Source organism: Macaca mulatta, chromosome 13, assembly GCF_049350105.2.
Source record: "Macaca mulatta isolate MMU2019108-1 chromosome 13, T2T-MMU8v2.0, whole genome shotgun sequence".
Taxonomy (NCBI): domain Eukaryota; kingdom Metazoa; phylum Chordata; class Mammalia; order Primates; family Cercopithecidae; genus Macaca; species Macaca mulatta.
In genome coordinates this window covers 76,085,424-76,104,278 of record NC_133418.1, presented here as the reverse complement: position 1 = coordinate 76,104,278, position 18,855 = coordinate 76,085,424, and the positions used below count along the sequence as shown (strand labels likewise).

Below are 18,855 nucleotides of genomic sequence, written 5' to 3'. Positions count from 1 at the left end.
TCTCTTGGTAAATGTCATTTCTAAGCTCTTTTATAGGTAGAGAAATTTCTATGTCAGTATACTTTGAGAATTTCTCAAGTATTTTTGTTAGCATGCTGTAATTCTTTCTTCCCTTTCTCCCTCCCTCCCTTCCTCCCTCCTTCCTTCTTTTCCTCCTCTCCTCTCCCCTCCCCTCCCCTAACCTTTCCCTCCCCTCCCCTCCCTCTCCTCCCTTCCTCCTCCCCTTCCCCTCCCCTCCATTTCTCCTCCCCTTCTCCTCCCCTTCCCCTCCCCTCCATTTCTCCTCCCCTTCTCCTCCCTTTCCCCTCCCCTCCATTTCTCCTCCCCTTCTCCTCCCCTTCCTCCCCCTTTCTCCTCCCCTTCTCTTTTTTTGAGACAAGGTCTGGCTCTATCACCCAGGCTGGAGTGCAGTGGTGCTATCTCAGTTTACTGCAACCTCCACTTCCCAGGCTCAAGAGATCCTCATGCCTCAGCCTCCCAAGTAGTTGGCATTACAGGCACTACCATGCCTGGTTAATTTTTGTATTTTTTGTAGAGACAGGGTTTTGCCATGTTGCCCAGGCCTGTCTTGAACTTGGGAGCCCAAGTGATTTGCCTGCCTTGGCCTCCCAAAGTACTAGGATTACAGGTGTGAGCCACCATGCCTGGCCTATGCTGTAGCTCTTTCTTGCATACTTTCTTCTTCTCTCTGTGGACTAAGAAGATCTTGCTGAGTTTGTACAGTTAGTCTCTTAGGGACTGACCAACTGACCTTGTCTGGTACATTTACCTATTTTATTCAATGTGCAGAACACCTCAGTCATGGCTGTAATGTTTGTAAATAATCACCTCTATAGCTCAGACTCCATAGAGGAGCAAGAAATCTAATTGACACACTCAGTTTCAGTCACTTAGATTGTGTAGGAAAAAGGATAACTTTTAGAGTGAGTAGCATCAGTTAATTGTGGTGGGTAAAAAGGGAGGGGATTTAATGGGAGATTTTATTTTGACTCATATTAGTAGGTTAATATTATCCTGATTTTCATGTAAATACACTCTAAGCCAGTGGGAATGTTGTGATTTATAACTAGAAGGGTAAATTATGAGTAGAAAGCCCTAGGTAATAACTCATAGGGGAAGAAAAAGATAAAAATATTGCTCATTTTGAGGAAATCATTATTTCTAATTATAAACACATTTATTGAAATCTTTGGGACAGAGATTCTTAATTACATGTGGACTCACTACAATTTGAGGAAACCAAAATCATGCCCTTTACAGAAAATGTTATAAATAAAGGAAAAAATACCATTGCCTTTTAAAATCATTTTGTAAATTTAGATGAGTTATTCCAGATGAATTAACCCCTCTTAGCCATTTTGCAGCCTACCAGTGAAAATATCAAATATTAATCAAAAAATACAAAACAGAAATATAAATTTATCGAGTATTGCATTTTGATGATTTAGGTATCAAAATCATCAAATATGTAATGAGAGATTATACAGAATAAGAATACACATGTTTTCTATGAGACCGTCTCATAGAGGAAATGCTTCTTAAGTAGGACAATTTTATTTTCAGTTATAAAAGTGAATCAGCTAAAAAATTATGAATCATCTATGATGTGTAAGACTCTAGATATAGTTGGAAACAGAGATGAGTGTACCACTAAAAAAACTCCTATCATAGGTGAATAAGAGGTGTACTTGTAAAGATAATTAACCCAGCAGTGTAGGGTAAGAGACAAATGCGTGACGCAGAGGACAAATGCTAAAGAAGTCCAAAGAGAGAGATCATTGCGGGTTGTATATTATTTGTGTCCTACTTTATTTTGGATAAAGGAAGAGTCTTGACTATAGCAGATTAAGGAAAAAGTAAGGAGAGTTTAATTTAAAAAAAAAAAAAAAGACCGGGCATGGTGGATCATGCCTGTAATCTCAGCACTTTGGGAGGCAAAGGCAGGAGGATTGCTTGAAGACAGGAGTTCAAGACCAGCCTGGGCAACATGGCTAAACCCCATCTCTACAAGAAAAAAAAAAAAAAAAAAAAAGCCAGACATGGTGGTGCACTCCTGTAGTTCCAGCTACTTGGGAGGCTAAGGTGGGAGGATCACTTGAACCCAGGAAGTAGAGGCTGCAGTGAGCCATAATCGCACCACTGAACTCCAGCCTGGCTTACAGAGTGAGACTCTGGTTGTTTTGTTTTGTTTTGTTTTAAGAAAAAAGATAAAAAAGATAAACCTGTGGTTGTTTTAGGGCCTTAAAGGATGCGGGGAAGGACAGGTAAGGGATAAGGTGTTCAGACAGTAAGAATGGCATGGCTCCAGCATGGAGGTTCATACGGCATGGCTAGGGAAAAGTGATTAGAACAATTTGTTTCATGTAGAAAATCAGCACGAAATAAAGTTAGTAGATTTAAAGTAGATCAGTAGAAATAAAGTTAGGACTCTCTGAATGTTAGGCTAAGCTCTAAAATGTAAATTTATGGTCCGATGAATTGCTCAGGATTTTTTTTTTTTGCATGTATATAATAAGGTGAAATAGGATTTTATGACGATTAATCAGTGGTAGTGGGTATGAGAGTATGGACATGGGAAAGATTGGATAGGAATAAAAATTAGGGAGATACTCTAGGAGTAAGGGGAAAATGATCTGAGATGTGGGTGTGGCAATAAGAATACAATTTTTTTTCAGTTTACATTTACATGGGAATTTTTGTTGTTGTTGTTGAGACAGGGTCTCACTTTGTTGCCCAGGCTAAAGTACAGTGGCATGATCATAGCTCACTGCAACCTCGAATTCCTGGGCTTAAGTGATTCTCCTATCTCAGTCTCCTGAGTAGCTGGTACTACAGGCACATTGCCACCACACCTGACTAATTTTTTAATTTTAATTTTTGTAGAGATGGGGTCTCACTATGTTGTCCAGGCTGATTTTGAACTTTTGGCCTCAGATGATCCTCCTGCCTTGTCTTCTCAAAGTGCTGGGATTACAGGCATGAGCCACCATGCCTGGCCCTGGAATATAAACTGGTGTAGAAGACAATTCAGAAGAATAACTGGTAGATCTTAGCAACTGAAGAATATGGGAATGAGAATGAGGAAGACAATATACTGTACCTCCATGTGTTAAAACTTACAGTGTAGAAAATAAACATCAGTTTTTGTGCAAAGGTTATGAAAGTTATTGTCAGAGTATATGTAGAAGTAACTTGGTCTCAAACTGCATTTGAGTGTGTAAAGTTTCTCCACAAGAATAGATTTTATTTCCCTTTTTTTCCTTTATGCTTTTTTTGCTTTCTTAGCTGTTTTGGTTCTGGGATTTATATATGAATCAGAAAGTTTGTGTTAGGTATACAGCAACACGACTAATTAGTATTCTTTTATATTGCTGAGACAAATTTTGGAACACTAACTTACGAGAGAGGCCTGCATATGAATAAAGACAAGTAACTTGTTATGCAGCAGAAAAGTCAGAAATGTGAAAAACACAATACAGAGAAGAGATTTTATAAAATTTATAATGTTATGATCCTTTGAATCACTTTGCACAGTGGCATAAGGATTGAAAACAGATTGGATGTGTAGAGTGTTTAGTTATGTCTATACATTTATATCATAAAATCTCAAAGGAGCTAAAAATGGGAAATAGCACAGATCATTAATAGAAGAATAGAAACAATGTTCTATTCATACAATGTAATACTAATCAGCAATATTCAAGCAATAACATGGATAAGTAGCAAATACATTGGGTTGAGTCAAAGGAGCCTTATACAAAGAGTATGTACTATATGATTCTGTTTATTTGAAGTTCTAGGACAGACAAACTAATTGGTGGGAGAAAAAATAAAAAACCATCCTTCCCTCTGGGGCTGGGGGTCAGGAATTAACTGGGAAGGGGCATGAGGGAACTTTCTGAGGGTGATGATATTATATTACTATGCCTTGAGAGAAGTTTGGGTCACATGGTATATGCATTTCTCAGAACTCATTAAATGGCATGCTTAAGATTTGTCCATTTCACTATGTAAATTTTATCTAGAAATGTAAATAAATATCTTGGTTAGTAGTAAGAGTGCTAAAATGTTTAGGGCTAAGTTCTGATGTCTACAAATTACTCTGAAATGTATCCAAAATAAGATGAATTGATAAATCATGGATAATTACATACATATGTAATGAAGCTAATATGGTAAAATATTGTTGAACCTAAGTGGTGCTGTATGGGTGTTCACTGTACAATTCTTTCAATTTTTCTGCACATTTGAAAACATAAAATGTTGGGGAAAATTTAAGGAACTTTGAATGCATATTAAACTCTTAGATGACTGTTTTACCGATATGGGAATCAGTAAAATACAGTGATTAAGAGGCTGGGGTCCTGAATCAGAGCTTTGAGTTTAAATTCTATTAGTTGGATCTTTTATTTGTTTTGTGAACGTTGACAAATTGTAGGTTTTGCTCTCCTATAAAATGTGAATAATATCTACATCATAGAGTTTTATGAAGATTAAATGGGTTAAATTATATAACATTTATCAAGATGTTTGGTATAGAATTAGCTTTCAATGAGAGTTACTTTAAAGAAGTCAAAGGAACATACAAAAAACACTGTAGTTAAAACCATAGTTTTGTTGTCCTATAAGAACCAATTCTAATAAGTAAAAATATCTTCTAGCAAATACTGAATGTATTTTCCTATACTCTCCAAAGGATAGAAAAGATGAAACTTAATTATTTTTAAATATTTAAACATTTTATTTCATTCAAATAAAAATATAAGCTCTAGAAAAAAATTGTTTTCATTATATGTTTCATAACTTCAGAGTAATTCTAATTCAGCACATTTGTAGTGTACCATTGCCAAGATCTTGAGGTAGGAAGCAGGAAAACAAAATGAACTGAGACAGGATTCCTACTCACGAGGAGTTCACAGTCTACAGCTTAATGTTTCACTAAGCAAATAGGCTGAAATGTGCTTTTAGATGTTTACCTTAAATTATAAATAAGTAGAATCCAGATAGGGGATAGATAAAAGTCTCTATAATAGAACAAATAGAACTTTCTGTGGTGGTGAAAATATTCTGTGTCTGTGCTGTCCAGTATGGTAACCACTAGTCACATGTAGCTATTGAGAACTTGAAATGTGGCTAGTGCAACTGAGAAACTACACTTTTCATTTTATTTAATTTTAATTTAGCCACATGTGGCCAGTGGCTACCAGATTGGAGAGTGCATCTCTAGAGTGCGTTTTTCAAACTACCTGAGGAAAAAGGCCACTTATTTTAAATTTCTGATCTGTTATGAACTAATATTTTTATAGAATGCCATACAAATTACAAAAATGCAAAAAAGTTATGCAAAATACCTCCTCGGTTTTTTAATAGATTCATCAAACAAAATTACTGTGGTAAAATTTCTATAAAGATTTCTAAATGCTCCCAACTTGGGTATTGATGCCCTATATCAATGACAAACAGTTTTTAGTATGGCAGTGGTCATGGTCTACACTGTCTGCTAGGTAGAGGTCTCTTGCCCAATGTACCTAAGAATAAATAATTTCCTAAATCCAACCCTTTACTGGTACAGGTAATTTTTTTTTTTTACAGGTTTAAAAACAATTCGATAATGCAGTTGCTGATGTAACAGTTAACACTCTGTGTAGCACGTCTTGTCTAGGAGAGCTGTACCTTGACAGTGCAATGTGGACAGCTTCAAGGTGGACTGAGAAGGCTTATTTGATCCAGTGAAGCCATTTTTGCAGTTGGAGGTATAAGCTGAAAAATCCTTCCTTCGATAAAGTTCAGCCCGATGTTTACAGCATCCAAATTTGCTCAGCAACAGAAAGAAATCTCTTTGGAATGTCTTAGTGAATATTGCATACAGAAATGGATTGGCACAAGAATTGATGGGATAAAAAAGAACCAGTAAAACTTTAGAGTTGGTTACTGTGATAAGAGGCGCTTTGAAGGCAGCTGAGATAGCAAAAAAAGAGATAGGTGCCATGCAGGTGAAATCGGTGAAGATGAGGATTGCCATTTTCTTAGCAATCTTTGTATCTTTGTTGGTAGCCATTAATTCTGGGTTTTGAACTGCAAAATAAATTTTAATGTAGCAAGCACAAATTATGATGAAGGCCACCACATTGAGAATCAGGATGGTTAATATATAGACTTGTGAGAGAGTGGTTTCCACATCCATGGGGAAACATATACTGACCTTCATGTAATTGCTGACACCCACAAGGGGCAACATAGCTATTAGAGAAGAAAAGAGCCATCCTCCAAGCATAATCAGAATGGCATGTCTTAATCGCAGCTTTTGGTCCAGGTGAATAGCATAAGTGATGGTGTGCCATCTTTCTAGAGTGATGACGGTGAGGGTGTAGACAGAAAGTTCACTTGCGAATACAGTGAAAAAGCCAGCAGTGCTGCACCCACTCCCTGTCTGCCAGTCTATGGCATGGTTATAGTACTGGCCCTTGGTTTGGGAATCAACTGAGGCTATGAGCAGCAGATAGAGTCCCATGCAAAAGTCTGCAAAGGAGAGATTGCACATGAGAAAACGAGGCACTGTAAGTTTGTAACGACTTGTCAGGAGAACAAAAAGAACAGTCATGTTTCCCATGATGGCTAGAATATTAATCAGCCAAATCAGGACCCTAAGGAAGTCATAGCCCATAATATCTTCACAGGGATTAAAAGCATCTGGTTCAGGAGCACATCGGGGTGTCTTGGGTAAGCAGAAACCATATTCATAGTCCCAGCCACTCAGTTCACTCTCAGCAAGCATGGCAGAATAACTGTAAGAAGAATTATTGGCTTGATGTAAGAGGTTTTCTCTGAGTATTAAAAAAATTCAAGAATTAGGTTTCTTTAAAGCCAAAGAAACAAAAGCAAACAAATCCATAATACCCTCAGCCTTACGTTTGTTAAATTATTTGAGAACTCTGATTTGATGTAGGAGTTCCTTAAGAAGGGAATGAAAAGCCATTAGACTATATATACACATATCTACACACATATATGTATATTTACACATATATACATATACATATGTGTGCATATATACACATATACATATATACACGTGTGTATATACATATATATGTATATACATGCATATAAACATATGTGTATATATGTAAATATGTTGTGTATATATACACACATATATGTGTGTATATATACATATATATATATAAAACATTGATGCAAAAAGTTAATGAAGCTGTTTACAAAGGATGATTTTCTTTTGAAAACAAGTTTAGAAAGACAATGTATGCTTGGTAAATCTAAAATAATCCTTTCTTGTCATTTTCTTAGCTATTTATCTCTCATTTAGTTGCCAACCAAACTGCTACCAAGCTGTTTGTATGTAGTAGAACACAAATGGAAGGCTCATGTTATTGAAAGTCATTTGCTACTGCTGGACTTGTTTGCATTTAAGTCCCTGGCTAATCAAATAGTCCAATCGAGAAATAGAAACCAAGGATAGGTTATTAGAAATTTAGGAGCAGAGGAAGAATATAGTTGTGAACAAGAGGAAGAGATGGTGGAAACATTGCTCTTTAGGGGCGTGAGTCAAAGACAGAGGGAGGCTTAAGAGGTACTTGGTCCCTAGTGAAAGAACAGTCCTTCCTTTGCCACTCCTTTCCAACCCCACTGATACTTCCTGAGTTTAGGGTTTTTTCTGCTCGCTCTGTCTTTTTTTTTTTTTTTTTTTTGAGACGGAGTCTGGGTCTGTCACCAGGCTGGAGTGCAGTGGCACAATCTTGGCTCACTGCAACCTCTGCCTCCCAGGTTCAAATGATTCCCCTGCCTCAGCCCCCTGAGTAGCTGGGACTACACGCACACACCACCACCCCCAGCTAATTTTTTGCATTTTTAGTATAAACGAGGTTTCACCATGTTGGCCAGGATGGCCTTCATCTCCTGACCTTGTGATCCACCTGCCTCGGCATTACAGGCATGAGCCACTGTGCCCGGCCTGGGTTTTTGTCCTCTCTTATGGAGCAATTAGTTTTCTTCCTGATATCCTTTCTCCAATTTTAGCCCTCTCCCTAGTCCATTCTGTATGTTCCTTCTAGAACGGCCTTTCCCAAATACAAAGTTACTAATTTCACTTTCTGAACTCAAACCTGCCCCAGGCTCTCATTGGCTATGAGATAAAATCCAAACTCATTGTGATGACTTCCAAGGCCCTCCTTGGTCTGGGTTCTGCCTATCTCTCCAACCTCATCTCTAAGAAGCAGTAGTGCTGCAGAATTCAGAGAATGGGCTCTGGAGCGAGACTTCCAGGACCCAGTTCTAGCACGGCTCTTACAGGCTGTGTAATCCCAGGAGAGTTAATTAATATCTGTGTGCCTCAAGTTCTTTATTTGCCAAGTAGGGATAATAATCATACCTTCTATGTTACAGTTGTGCTAAGAATTGAATGCATTCATACATGAAGAATGTTTAGAATAATTCTTGAAGCAATCAATATTAGGGATTCTTAAAATTAGCTCTTGCAGATCCCTTGGGCAACCTTCTCTTTGGTCACATAAAATAACTTGTAGCTCTCTGAATAAGTTCTACTGTTTCATTCCTCTGTCTTTGTACATACTTCTGCCTAGAATTTTCTTCCTTTCCTCATCTCTCTGGTGAATTCCTCCTCATCTGTAAAGATAAGCTCTTCTATGAAGGCTTTCTTGATTATACTCCCCAAGTATTATTTATCCTCCTGCCAGAGCTTAACTTAGTACAATTGCAATTATCAAAACATATTGCAATTAAGTGATGATGCATGTCTATCTTCTTTAATTGTCTATTCACTTCTTGAAAACAGAGGACTAGGTTTTACTCATTTCTGAAATCCCAGTGTCTAGCACAGTTTTGGCTCAGAGTGTTCATTCAGTAAATGTTTGTAGAGTGAATAATTCTAAACCAGGATGATTCTAGCTCTGAAAGGAATTGAGAGGATACAGGGACAGTGAGCACACAGCATGATGCAGGTAGGCTCAACAAACATTTTTGTTTTTACCCATCTTCTGCTAATACAATCTTAGGAACTGGAGAAATGGGCATATTTTTTCTGTCAAGGCCATTACATATATGTATTTATAATACATTTTTGTATAATACATGAGGAACCTTATGGTTCTAACACACTAAAAGGATATTTTTCTCTACTTTCGAAAGCTAACTTCTCATGTTTTGTATTTTAAGTGCATACCTAGTTCAGTGAGTGGAGGAAATAATAAATTGGAAGAATACAATACTGAAGGGAAAGAACACAGATTTTAAAAAAGAAAAAAATCTGTGACCTGGGACTCTGAAAATATGTTCGAGTATTGTGGAGCCCAATTTGGAACTAGAGAAGGGCTGCTGTTATGTACAGAAGACCGCATAGGAACCTCCCGTGTTTTATTATTAAATATTGTTATAACTAGCACATTTGTTTGTCCTCTTCTCATAGACGTAAATATAATTACCATTTTTTAATCTTTAAAGGGAGAAGATGGTTAAAAGAACTATTAAAGAAAATAGATCATTAATTTCTTAGCATTAGAAAGGTTTTAAGGCCAGGCGCGGTGGCTCATGCGTGTAATCCCAGCACTTTGGGAGGCTGAGGCAGGCAGATCACCTGAGGTCAGGAGTTTGGACCAGTCTGGCCAACATGGCAAAACCCTGTCTCTACTAAAAATACAAAAATTAGCTGGGCATGGTGGCATGCACCTGTAATCCCACCTGCTTGGGAGATTGAGGTAGGAGAATCGCTTGAACCCAGGAAGCAGAGGTTGCAGTGAGCTGAGATTGTGCCACTACACTTGAGCCTGGGTGACAGACCGAAATTCTGTCTCAAAAAAAAAGATTTTTAAAGACCATCTCATTGAATCATTTCATTTTATTGGTAAGGAAACCAAGATTAAAGGAGGACTTGTCCAAGGTCTCTCAGGGATAGTGACAGTAGCAGCATGAGGTCTTCATAACCACAGTTCAGAGACCTTTCCCCTAACTTCACTCTCATTGTTTTTCAAAGTGTGGTCCTTGAACCAGCTCCATCAGAATCACCAGGGTGTTTGTTAAAATTCAGACTCCTGGCTTTCCAAACCCTGAATAAAAAATCTCTAGAGGCAGAGCCCAGGAATTTGCATTTTAAGTAAGCTCTCTGGATGATTCATAGAAAATAATAGCCTTTGTTAAATTAGGTGAAAACGTTCCAACTGTTCCTGATTTCCTTTACTCCTTTCCCCTTTTCAAAACTACTTCAGTTCTTAGAAGCACTATTGTAAAACTTCTAAAAATTCTGCCATGATTTCTGATTAAATTTATATCAATAAGAGGTCAAACATGTTTTCTCACTTCCTCTCGCTGTCTGGTCCTTTGTCCTTTCTTTTTTTTGCCCTACTGGGCATATGTCTAGCAATTTTTCTCCCTGGTGATTTGTCTTCAGACTAAATGCCCACCTGCCGTTACTTACGTTTGTGTCCTGGGATGGCTCCTGAGGGCAGCATCATGCTTATTGACGAAGCCCAGCACGGAGCTGTCTTTAGTATTGGAGGCTATACAGGGAGTATGAATGGACTCACATGGGCTTCGTAATATTGAATCAGAGGAAGGAGAGCTGTAGTACGCCTGCTCCAGTCACAAGAAAGAAAGGAGAAAAGATGGGAATTTTAGGAGGACAATGGGGCCAGCCATAGAGGTAAGGATGCATTATCTTGGGGAGAATAGGTAAGGCTTAGCGGCTGGCTGCAGAATTTCTAAACTCTAGGCACTGAGGAATGGCTATCTGGTGGGAGGTAGGAGGTAGGAGATTTAGCATAAAATGCTTTCACAAGGAGAATGCTCTTTGTACTTAGATTTTATGTTAATTTCGGTTAGTTTTGAAGATGCTAGAGATTAGGGACTTGTCTTAAAGCAGTGATAGCATAGCAAACTTAAGGTTGTTTGTGCTCATTTGGGAAGGTTTACGGTGAGGACTGGTGAGGATTATATGGAGGATGGTTTGAAGTCTTCCTTCCCCTCAAACCACTCCTTGGTGCTGTTATTAACTATACCCATAAATGTTTTCTTGTTGATAAGAATAAAGTCATGTGGTTGCAAAAGAGTTACATAGAAGGTTACTGATAGAATACTGAGTAAGATGATGGGAAGGGAGAAGAAAAGGCCACTGGAGGATATGGGTGCCAGACCTACTGCGAGAAAAGGAAAAGAAGGAGACAGTAATACTTATTTACCCTTGGTGTTGTCACATTGCTTAGCAACTTCCTTCATTCTCATGGTTCTGAAAGCCAAATGGTATTTCTGCTGTTCCTTACAGATGAGGAGAAAGGTCTCAAAAAGGATAAATGTTGCCAGTGATACTCAGTGTTACAGGAAGGTTACTTCCAAGGATTCATATCCTTGGAATGGAACCCCAAAGTCCAGGGTCATTCTACCACATCACCCTGAAGCATTTGTCTAACTTGGAGACTGATAGGAAAAGAAAAGAGAAAATTTCAGAAAGAGATTGGCAAAGTATCTCAGAGGGACCTCTAGTTTTGTAGTCTGGAGGACTCATGGGGGCATAATAAAATCTAAATCTTAGTAAATGTGCCATAGGGACACTGGGATTATCTTCTGAGGCATGCTGTTTTACAATTGAAGATAAGTGAAATGCCAAGGCAGCCAGCATTTATAGCAGAAAAGTGTTAAAAGTTAGTCAGTAAAACAGCAATGTAGCTTCCATCCAGTGTATGTTAGCGATACCATGAAGACTAATTTTAAGCCCAGGAGCATAGTTGTTGAGGTAGCCTAAGTCTCCTTTAAGGGAAGTGGCTACTTTTAAGCTACGTTCGCAATTAGTTAATCTTTGTGGAATGTTGACCATGTGACTAGTGGAAATTCTTACAAATGAAGCTATCAGTTATATCAGCCTTTGGTGACATCAAAATACCTGCATAGTTTTAATTTTTGAGGAGGCTTTAATATAATTTTAGAATAAATATTGAGGAACATTTTAAAATAGTTTTTTAAACAGTTGAAAGAGATGCTTGATCAACTTGATGTCAATTGCAAAGAAAAAATTCCCATTTTAAAACTATTTAAAGATGCTTTGCAACCGCTCCCCAACCAAGACTGTATCAAAAGAAAAAATTGATGCTGATAATAAGGTACACACAGAACAAGATATGACTTCTGAGTTTCCTTGCATGCAAATACTTACAATGTTTTATTATTCAGTTTCCTTACTGTGCTTTCACATTGTTTGGAAAAGTTTTCAGAAATGGAAAGTGAAAAATTCTGTCTGAAAGAGAAGAGGTTAAAAAAAGCATTTGAGCTTTTGGTCTTCAAGCTAAACCTGATTGTGCATCTATTTATGCTTTGTTCATGCAAATTCTTTACCTATTACACCAGCATCTTGTTCTGCACCATTGTCCTAACTGAAATGCTTCCTGAGGAGACAGTAAAGGCTTCTGAATTGTCATTAGAGTGCTTCCAGCTTAGATAAAATGCTTCTGAATACTAAGCATTTTGTGTGGGCACTAGAGATGAAAAAACTTAAATTTGTCATATTGAATCAAGGATTTTTCAATGATTATAAAAGCTACTTTTATGGTATATTAAGGTTTGCTCCTTACCACTCTCCTTTCCACATTGGCCTTAACAAATAATCATTCTGTGTTCATGGTTTTGAATTATAACTGGGCACCTTTTTTTTGTAAGGACTTGAAGATGCCGGACCTGACATCATGATGTGAATTTCAGGTTATTTTTTCTTATGTGCAGAAACATATGTGGGTGCTCCCTACTCCTCCATCTTTCCCTCTAAGAAGTTTAGCCTATGGAAATTGGAGAAATACCAATAAAATAAAATGAGGCCTGTTCTTACCTGAGGGAGCACTTACCTAGGGATGGAATTTAAGGGAGATACAAATGAGTAAAGAAACAGGATATAAGCATTCCCTTTTCTTCCACAGCCTTGCCAGCATCTGTTGTTTTTCTCATTGTGGTTTTGATTTGCATTTCTCTGATGATTAGTGATGATGAGCATTTTTTCTTTAGAAGACATACAAGCAGCCAACAAACATATGAAAAAATGCTGTTCTATTCATGCCCTTTGCCCACTTTTTAATGGGGTTATTTATTTTTGTGCTTGTTGATTTGTTTAAGTTTGTTATAGATTCTGGATATTAGACCTTTGTCAAATGCATAGTTTGTGAGTATTGTTTCCCATCCTGTAGGTTGTCTGTTTACTCTGTTGATAGTTTCTTTTGCTGTGCAGAAGCTCTGTAGTTTAATTAGGTCCCACTCGTCAATTTTTGTTTTCGTTGCAATTGCTTTTGAGGACTTAGCTAAAAATTCTTTGCCAAGGCTGATGTCAAGAAGGGTATTTCCTAGGTTTTCTTCTAGGATTTTTACAGTTTGAGAAAAGGGAACGCTCATACACTGTTGATGAGAGTGTAAATTAGTTCGTCCACTGTGGAAATCAGTTTGGAGGTTTCTAAAAGAACTTAAAACAGAGCTACTGTTCAACTCAGCAATCTCATTACTCACTGTATACCCAATGAAATAGATCATTATACCAAAAAGACACATGCACTTGTATGGTCATTGCTATGCTATTCACAATAACAAAGGCATGGAATCAACCTGGGTGCTTGGATTGGATAAAGAAAATGTGGTACAGGCCGGGCGCGGTGGCTCACGCCTATAATCCCAGCACTTTGGGAGGCCAAGGCGGGCGGATCACGAGGTTAGGAGATCGAGACCATCCTGACGAACACGGTGAAACCCCATCTCTACTAAAAATACAAAAAAATTAGCCGGGCGTGGTGGTGGGCGCCTGTAGTCCCAGCTTCTAGGGAGGCTGAGGCAGGAGAATGGCGTGAACCCGGGAGGCGGCGGAGCTTGCAGTGAGCAGAGATCGCACCACTGCACTCCAGCCTGGGCGACAGAGCGAGACTCCGTCTCAAAAAAAAAAAAAAAAAAAAAAAGAAAATGTGGTTAATATATACAATATAATTCTATGCAGCCATAAAAAATAATGTCTTTTGCAGCAACATGGATGGAGCTGGAAGCCATAATCTTAAGTGAATTAATTCAGGATTAGAAAACCAAATACTGCATGTTCTCACTTATAAGAGGGAGCTAAACACTGGGGACATATGAACAGAAACATGGGAACAACAGGTGCTGCAGAATACTAAAGGGGGGGCAGGGAAGGAGGGAGGCATGGGTTGAAAACTACCTATCGAGTATTATGCTCACTTCCTGGATGCAATATACTCATGTAACAAACTGGTACATGTACCCCTGTAACTAAAATAAAAGTTGAATAAAAAAATAATGGTTGTCCACAGAGGAGATCTACAGAAAAAAAACAGTGGTTTCTTCATAATTACAAATGCCCTTGATTGTCTCTTATTTCTTCTCTCCTCATATTCACTGCCCTGATGGCATCCTCATGACAGTCAATCTTTGTTTTTATAGAGAATGAAATTTGCATCTTCTCTGATGGGACAATGCATTGTTTCTACACAGTTCATGCATATTCTATGCAAGAACTATCATGCTGTTGATACATTATTACAAGGTTTATCAACTGCATTCATTAAGAATTTGGACATGATGGAAAAGGACAGGCTCAGAAGGGGCTAATTCCAAAAGGCTACTTGGTGAAGTCAGATCAAGGTTCCCTGAGGGCAGTGGGGTACAAGGCCACAACCAGAAAAGATATATGACATTTGCCTATTTTCCTTTTCATAAGTTTCAAATAGACTTATATTGTAATAGCAATTTGTAAAACATCAGAAAATTAAATTGTAACACACAGAAAGCAGGTAAAACATGAATGTACAGCTCAATGATTTCTCACAGAATGATCAGCTATGTACCCATTAGTCAGGTCAATAAATGAAAATAACCAACACCCTTACCCCTGCCAAGAAAAAAAGAAAAATGGGAAAAGAGAGCAGGCTGTGAGGGCCTCAACCTTTACTGATGAGGAAGGAGAAATGAGGCAATTCAAATTGGACGCTTCTATGTATTATTCTTCTCCAATACTTATGAGACAATTCCTTGCAGGAATATTTTGTCTCTTTCACCTACTGGAATAAAAATCCCTGAACTAAAATTTTCACATGCCAGTAATTTCAGGAAGGGATGTGATTTCTTTGCCACAAAATGTGGGTATCCAGAATCAGCTTTATCATAAACCAATATCTCTATCCTTTTCCTAACTGGTCTCTCACCAGTTTTGCTCACCTCCAAACCATCCTCCTTGCTGCAAAGTGGTATTTTATAAAAGCAAATTTGAGTAATCTTGCTTAAAAGTCTTCATGGCTCCCCATCCTCTAAACAGCTGGGCCTGGCCCTCAGATCATCATGGCCCACATCTCCTTGGCTTCCTCTTCGGTTTCATCTTCCTCCATGTGTCCATGTTTCACTTTTTCTGAGAGAGTTTCATCTACTGTCTCTTGACTTTGTGTCTTCACATGAGCCATTCTATCTTCTTTGCCTGCTTTTTCTCACTCTGTCTAGACAACTCCTGCCTGTTCTTCAAGACTCAGCCTAAATCACTTCCCTCAGGAAACCTTCCATAATCCCTGCTACCATTAACAAACTCTTCCTCAGTGCTCTCAGAACACTCTGTTCTCTTCTCAGATCTGTCATAACATTTGCTGTGTTGGACTTAAATATTGGCTGTCTTGTGTGTTGCCCCCATACAGCTGTCTGTGACTTATCTTTGTACCTTCAGGCTTTCACACAGTGTTTGGAACATGGTGAGTGCTCAGTTAATGTTTTTGAAGCTCAGTTAATGCTGCATGACTCTCTGAATACAGCAAGTGTTTTTATCTTCTCAGCTATCCCAAAAGCCTCAGGTGGAGCTGAACCTCCTGTATGCAAGGTACAAATAATGCATACTGGTTGATTATAAATAATTCATTTTGGTTGATTCCAAACAAAGACAGCAGCATCTGGTGTCACTCTCTTAGTGCCTTATCTGATTAACTGAATAGAGCCTATCTCCATAGGCTACAATAATAATGCTTTAGGGCAGTGTTGTCCCAACTGTAAGTTGTGTGACCCATTGGTGGGTCATGAAAGCAATAGAGTGCATCAAGACTGGCATTAAAAATAAGAAAAGCATAAAATAAACAAGAAAATATCAGCATATTACATATTAAAAAGTTAAGTATCACTCTGCTTTATTTCTGTTACATATGTGACATGTACTGGGTTGCAATACAAAAGTATTTGTTACTATGCATCTCAGTCAAAAAAAGTCGAAAAACAATGCTCTGAGGAAAGAATGAAATTCAGCCACCATGTCCCCAACCCTGGATGAACGGAATCAGTACGATACCGACCACTGGATGCAAACCATCCAGGAGCTCATTCCCTTTCTGTTCCCATACTAAGCTTATCTTTAGCTGTAATTCTGTTCTGAAATGGAAGATGCTTGGCTACTAGGAGAGAAATAGTTTTGAAAACCTTCTGTAGTGTTTTGTGTCCATTTTTAAATTAAGGATTAAAACATTAGGTAAGTTTTGCCATCCTGAAGCTTCTTCCTCTGCTTAAAAAAATGATGCTCTCTGATAAGGATTAGAACAAATCCTTTGAGATGCCAGTTTTGTACTCCGTTCTGCAAATGCTAAAATGGCCTCTAATTCAGTATACCCAGAATTGACTACAAAGGTCTTCTAACTTCAGGGAGAATCAACTATTTGGCAGCAGTTTCCACAAGGAAACAGAACAGTTTGTTTTCTCCTTATCTATTTGAAAGTGACCCCATGTCTATGGAGTTGGGCGAGAAGGCAGGGAGTGAAGGGGAGTGGAGCTGTCTACTCATTGACTATTTTGAAATCTGAATTTCGGCCGCAGCTTGGGTAGGCTTTACCTTTTGTTTTTTACTTACTCTTTTGTTGGCAAGTTTCTAAAAGCACAGCAGTGGCTGGGGTAAGTCAACGTGGCTTCCAGGAGATTGGCAAATTTTTCTCTCGATGGCAATTTTTTTAGAGAATAGGATGACGTGGCAATTAGCGTCTGAATGGACTCTAGGCCATAGCTCGGCAGGGCCTGCAATTTGGTGGAAGAAATATCCCTGAACAATAAAGGGGAGAAATGCTTTTTATTTATTTATTTTATACATTTTATTCAGAGAATGGAACCTCCCCTCAACAATATTATCATTATAGGCACTGAGGAATCTTCTCCATCTTGCTTTCCCCTTAATTCTCCATTTCAATTACTCTCACTAAGATCTGAATTCAAAAAAGCGATTCTGTATTTTTTCTCATGTGCGCCTCATTATTCTTTTCAAGGTTAAGTATAACTCCTTGCACCTACCATACATTTATTAGCATTTCTCTGTCTCTCCCCTCTTCCAACTCCTTTTCCCCACCCTCTCTCTTCCTCTACTTCTCTCCACTTAGCAGAAGTGAAATAACCACTTGCTTTATGCGACAGCCAGCACATGCAGTTACATCAGCTTTTGTGCTCTACCCCAGGGGAAATTATTCAGGGCTTCAGATGCTTCAGTCTTTGATTGATTAAGCCCTGCAGGAGAGGTTTTCATGAAGCATAGGCTAGTTACCTTATTAAGAGCTGCTATGTGGCATTAGCCATCATCTACCTAGGAAGCAGAATGCATGTTCTCTAACGCAAACTTGATTCATCTGTTCAAAGCAAGCAAACACAACCTTGCAAGTCAAACTGTGTGGAAAGGTCAGGCTTTGTCAACAAGGTCCTGAACTCTTTGGTTTTACTAGACTTGAGGCAATGTCCAAGAAAATTCTAAACACATTAAGTGTTAGGAGAAAAGAGTCAATGGGAATTAAACAATTCTGCTCATCTTCTAAGTGGCTGCTGCTGATGCCCCACAAAACTTTTCTAGCAGCACAGCTCCCCTCAGCAATCATCTGCAAGACTTGGTGTTCAGCACATGGGAGGGGAGCAATAGGTGACTGATGGAAGATGAACTTGATGACATGGAATGATGATGTTGTAGGACCTCAGTGGAAAAATTAAGGCAGCAAAATTTGTCCCAGGGGCTTCAGACTTTCCTGCTTTTGTGTCCCTATTGATTCAGGTAACCAGGGTTCTCATTCTGCTTTATAGGGTTTTTTATCTCAGACATGTTAGGGATTGAGCTCTTTGAAGATCTGGTGGCTTTTTTGTTTGTCTTGTGAGTGAGTAAATTTAAAATTAGATTCTTTGAAATGGTAGGGCCTCATTATAAGGGAGTGAACCTCTGATAGTGGGTTTTCAGTCTTAGTAACAGACTAGTTTGAGAAATACTTTTTGAGTAAGGGTGGAATGGATGCTTTTAGATACGATTCAAATCCTAGGGGTATAATGAGAACAACCTCTTGGGAAGGAAGAGACCTAGGTCTGGTGCTACTGTTTTGGACATGAGAGTGTAGGGATCTGTAGTGCCCACAGTCACTTCTAAGGAGCTAACCAAGCAGCTCTTCAAGCCAATACTGTCATGCAGGGGCCTTGGGAACACAGTGGCTTGGTTGTGTTTTGCACCTGAGCCAGAGGCAGCTTTCTTTGTTTGTCTAGTGACCAAGTAGATGGACAGCTTGCTATAACAGCTCTGCCTACTGGATGTGCTAAACTGAAGAGTATTCAGTCAACCTACAAGATTTGGAGTCTGGTGTGCTTTGCATATGATACGTGTAGAAAAAGACCCCTAGGATAAGGTTGCCAGAATTTGAGAGCAGAGAAAGCAGTGGGCAGGAGCCACAAGGTAGTGGAAGTCATAAGTAAACAGAAGTTATAGGGTTGAGTGGAGATTAGAGGGAGTTAGGATTGATAGTGGCAGAAGTTAGGAAACAGAAAGATGTAGGAATTTTAGTGGTGGGAGTTAGGAAGTAGAGTCAGAGGTCGATAGTGGCA

General features: G+C 38.7%; 1 protein-coding gene across 1 annotated transcript in view; it reads right to left on the bottom strand.

The window, feature by feature from the left end:
* Positions 1-4,726: 4,726 nt before the first annotated feature.
* Positions 4,727-18,855, bottom strand: part of LHCGR (luteinizing hormone/choriogonadotropin receptor) — a 63,445-nt gene continuing 49,316 nt past the window's right edge. Inside the window, exons 9-11 of the mRNA XM_015112325.3 lie at positions 16,871-17,056; positions 12,176-12,256; positions 4,727-6,785 (exon numbers count right to left, since the gene is read on the bottom strand). Of these exons, the coding sequence (XP_014967811.3) occupies positions 5,633-6,785; positions 12,176-12,256; positions 16,871-17,056 (1,420 nt within the window). The 3' untranslated portion in view covers positions 4,727-5,632. The remainder of the gene's footprint in view (positions 6,786-12,175; positions 12,257-16,870; positions 17,057-18,855) is intronic.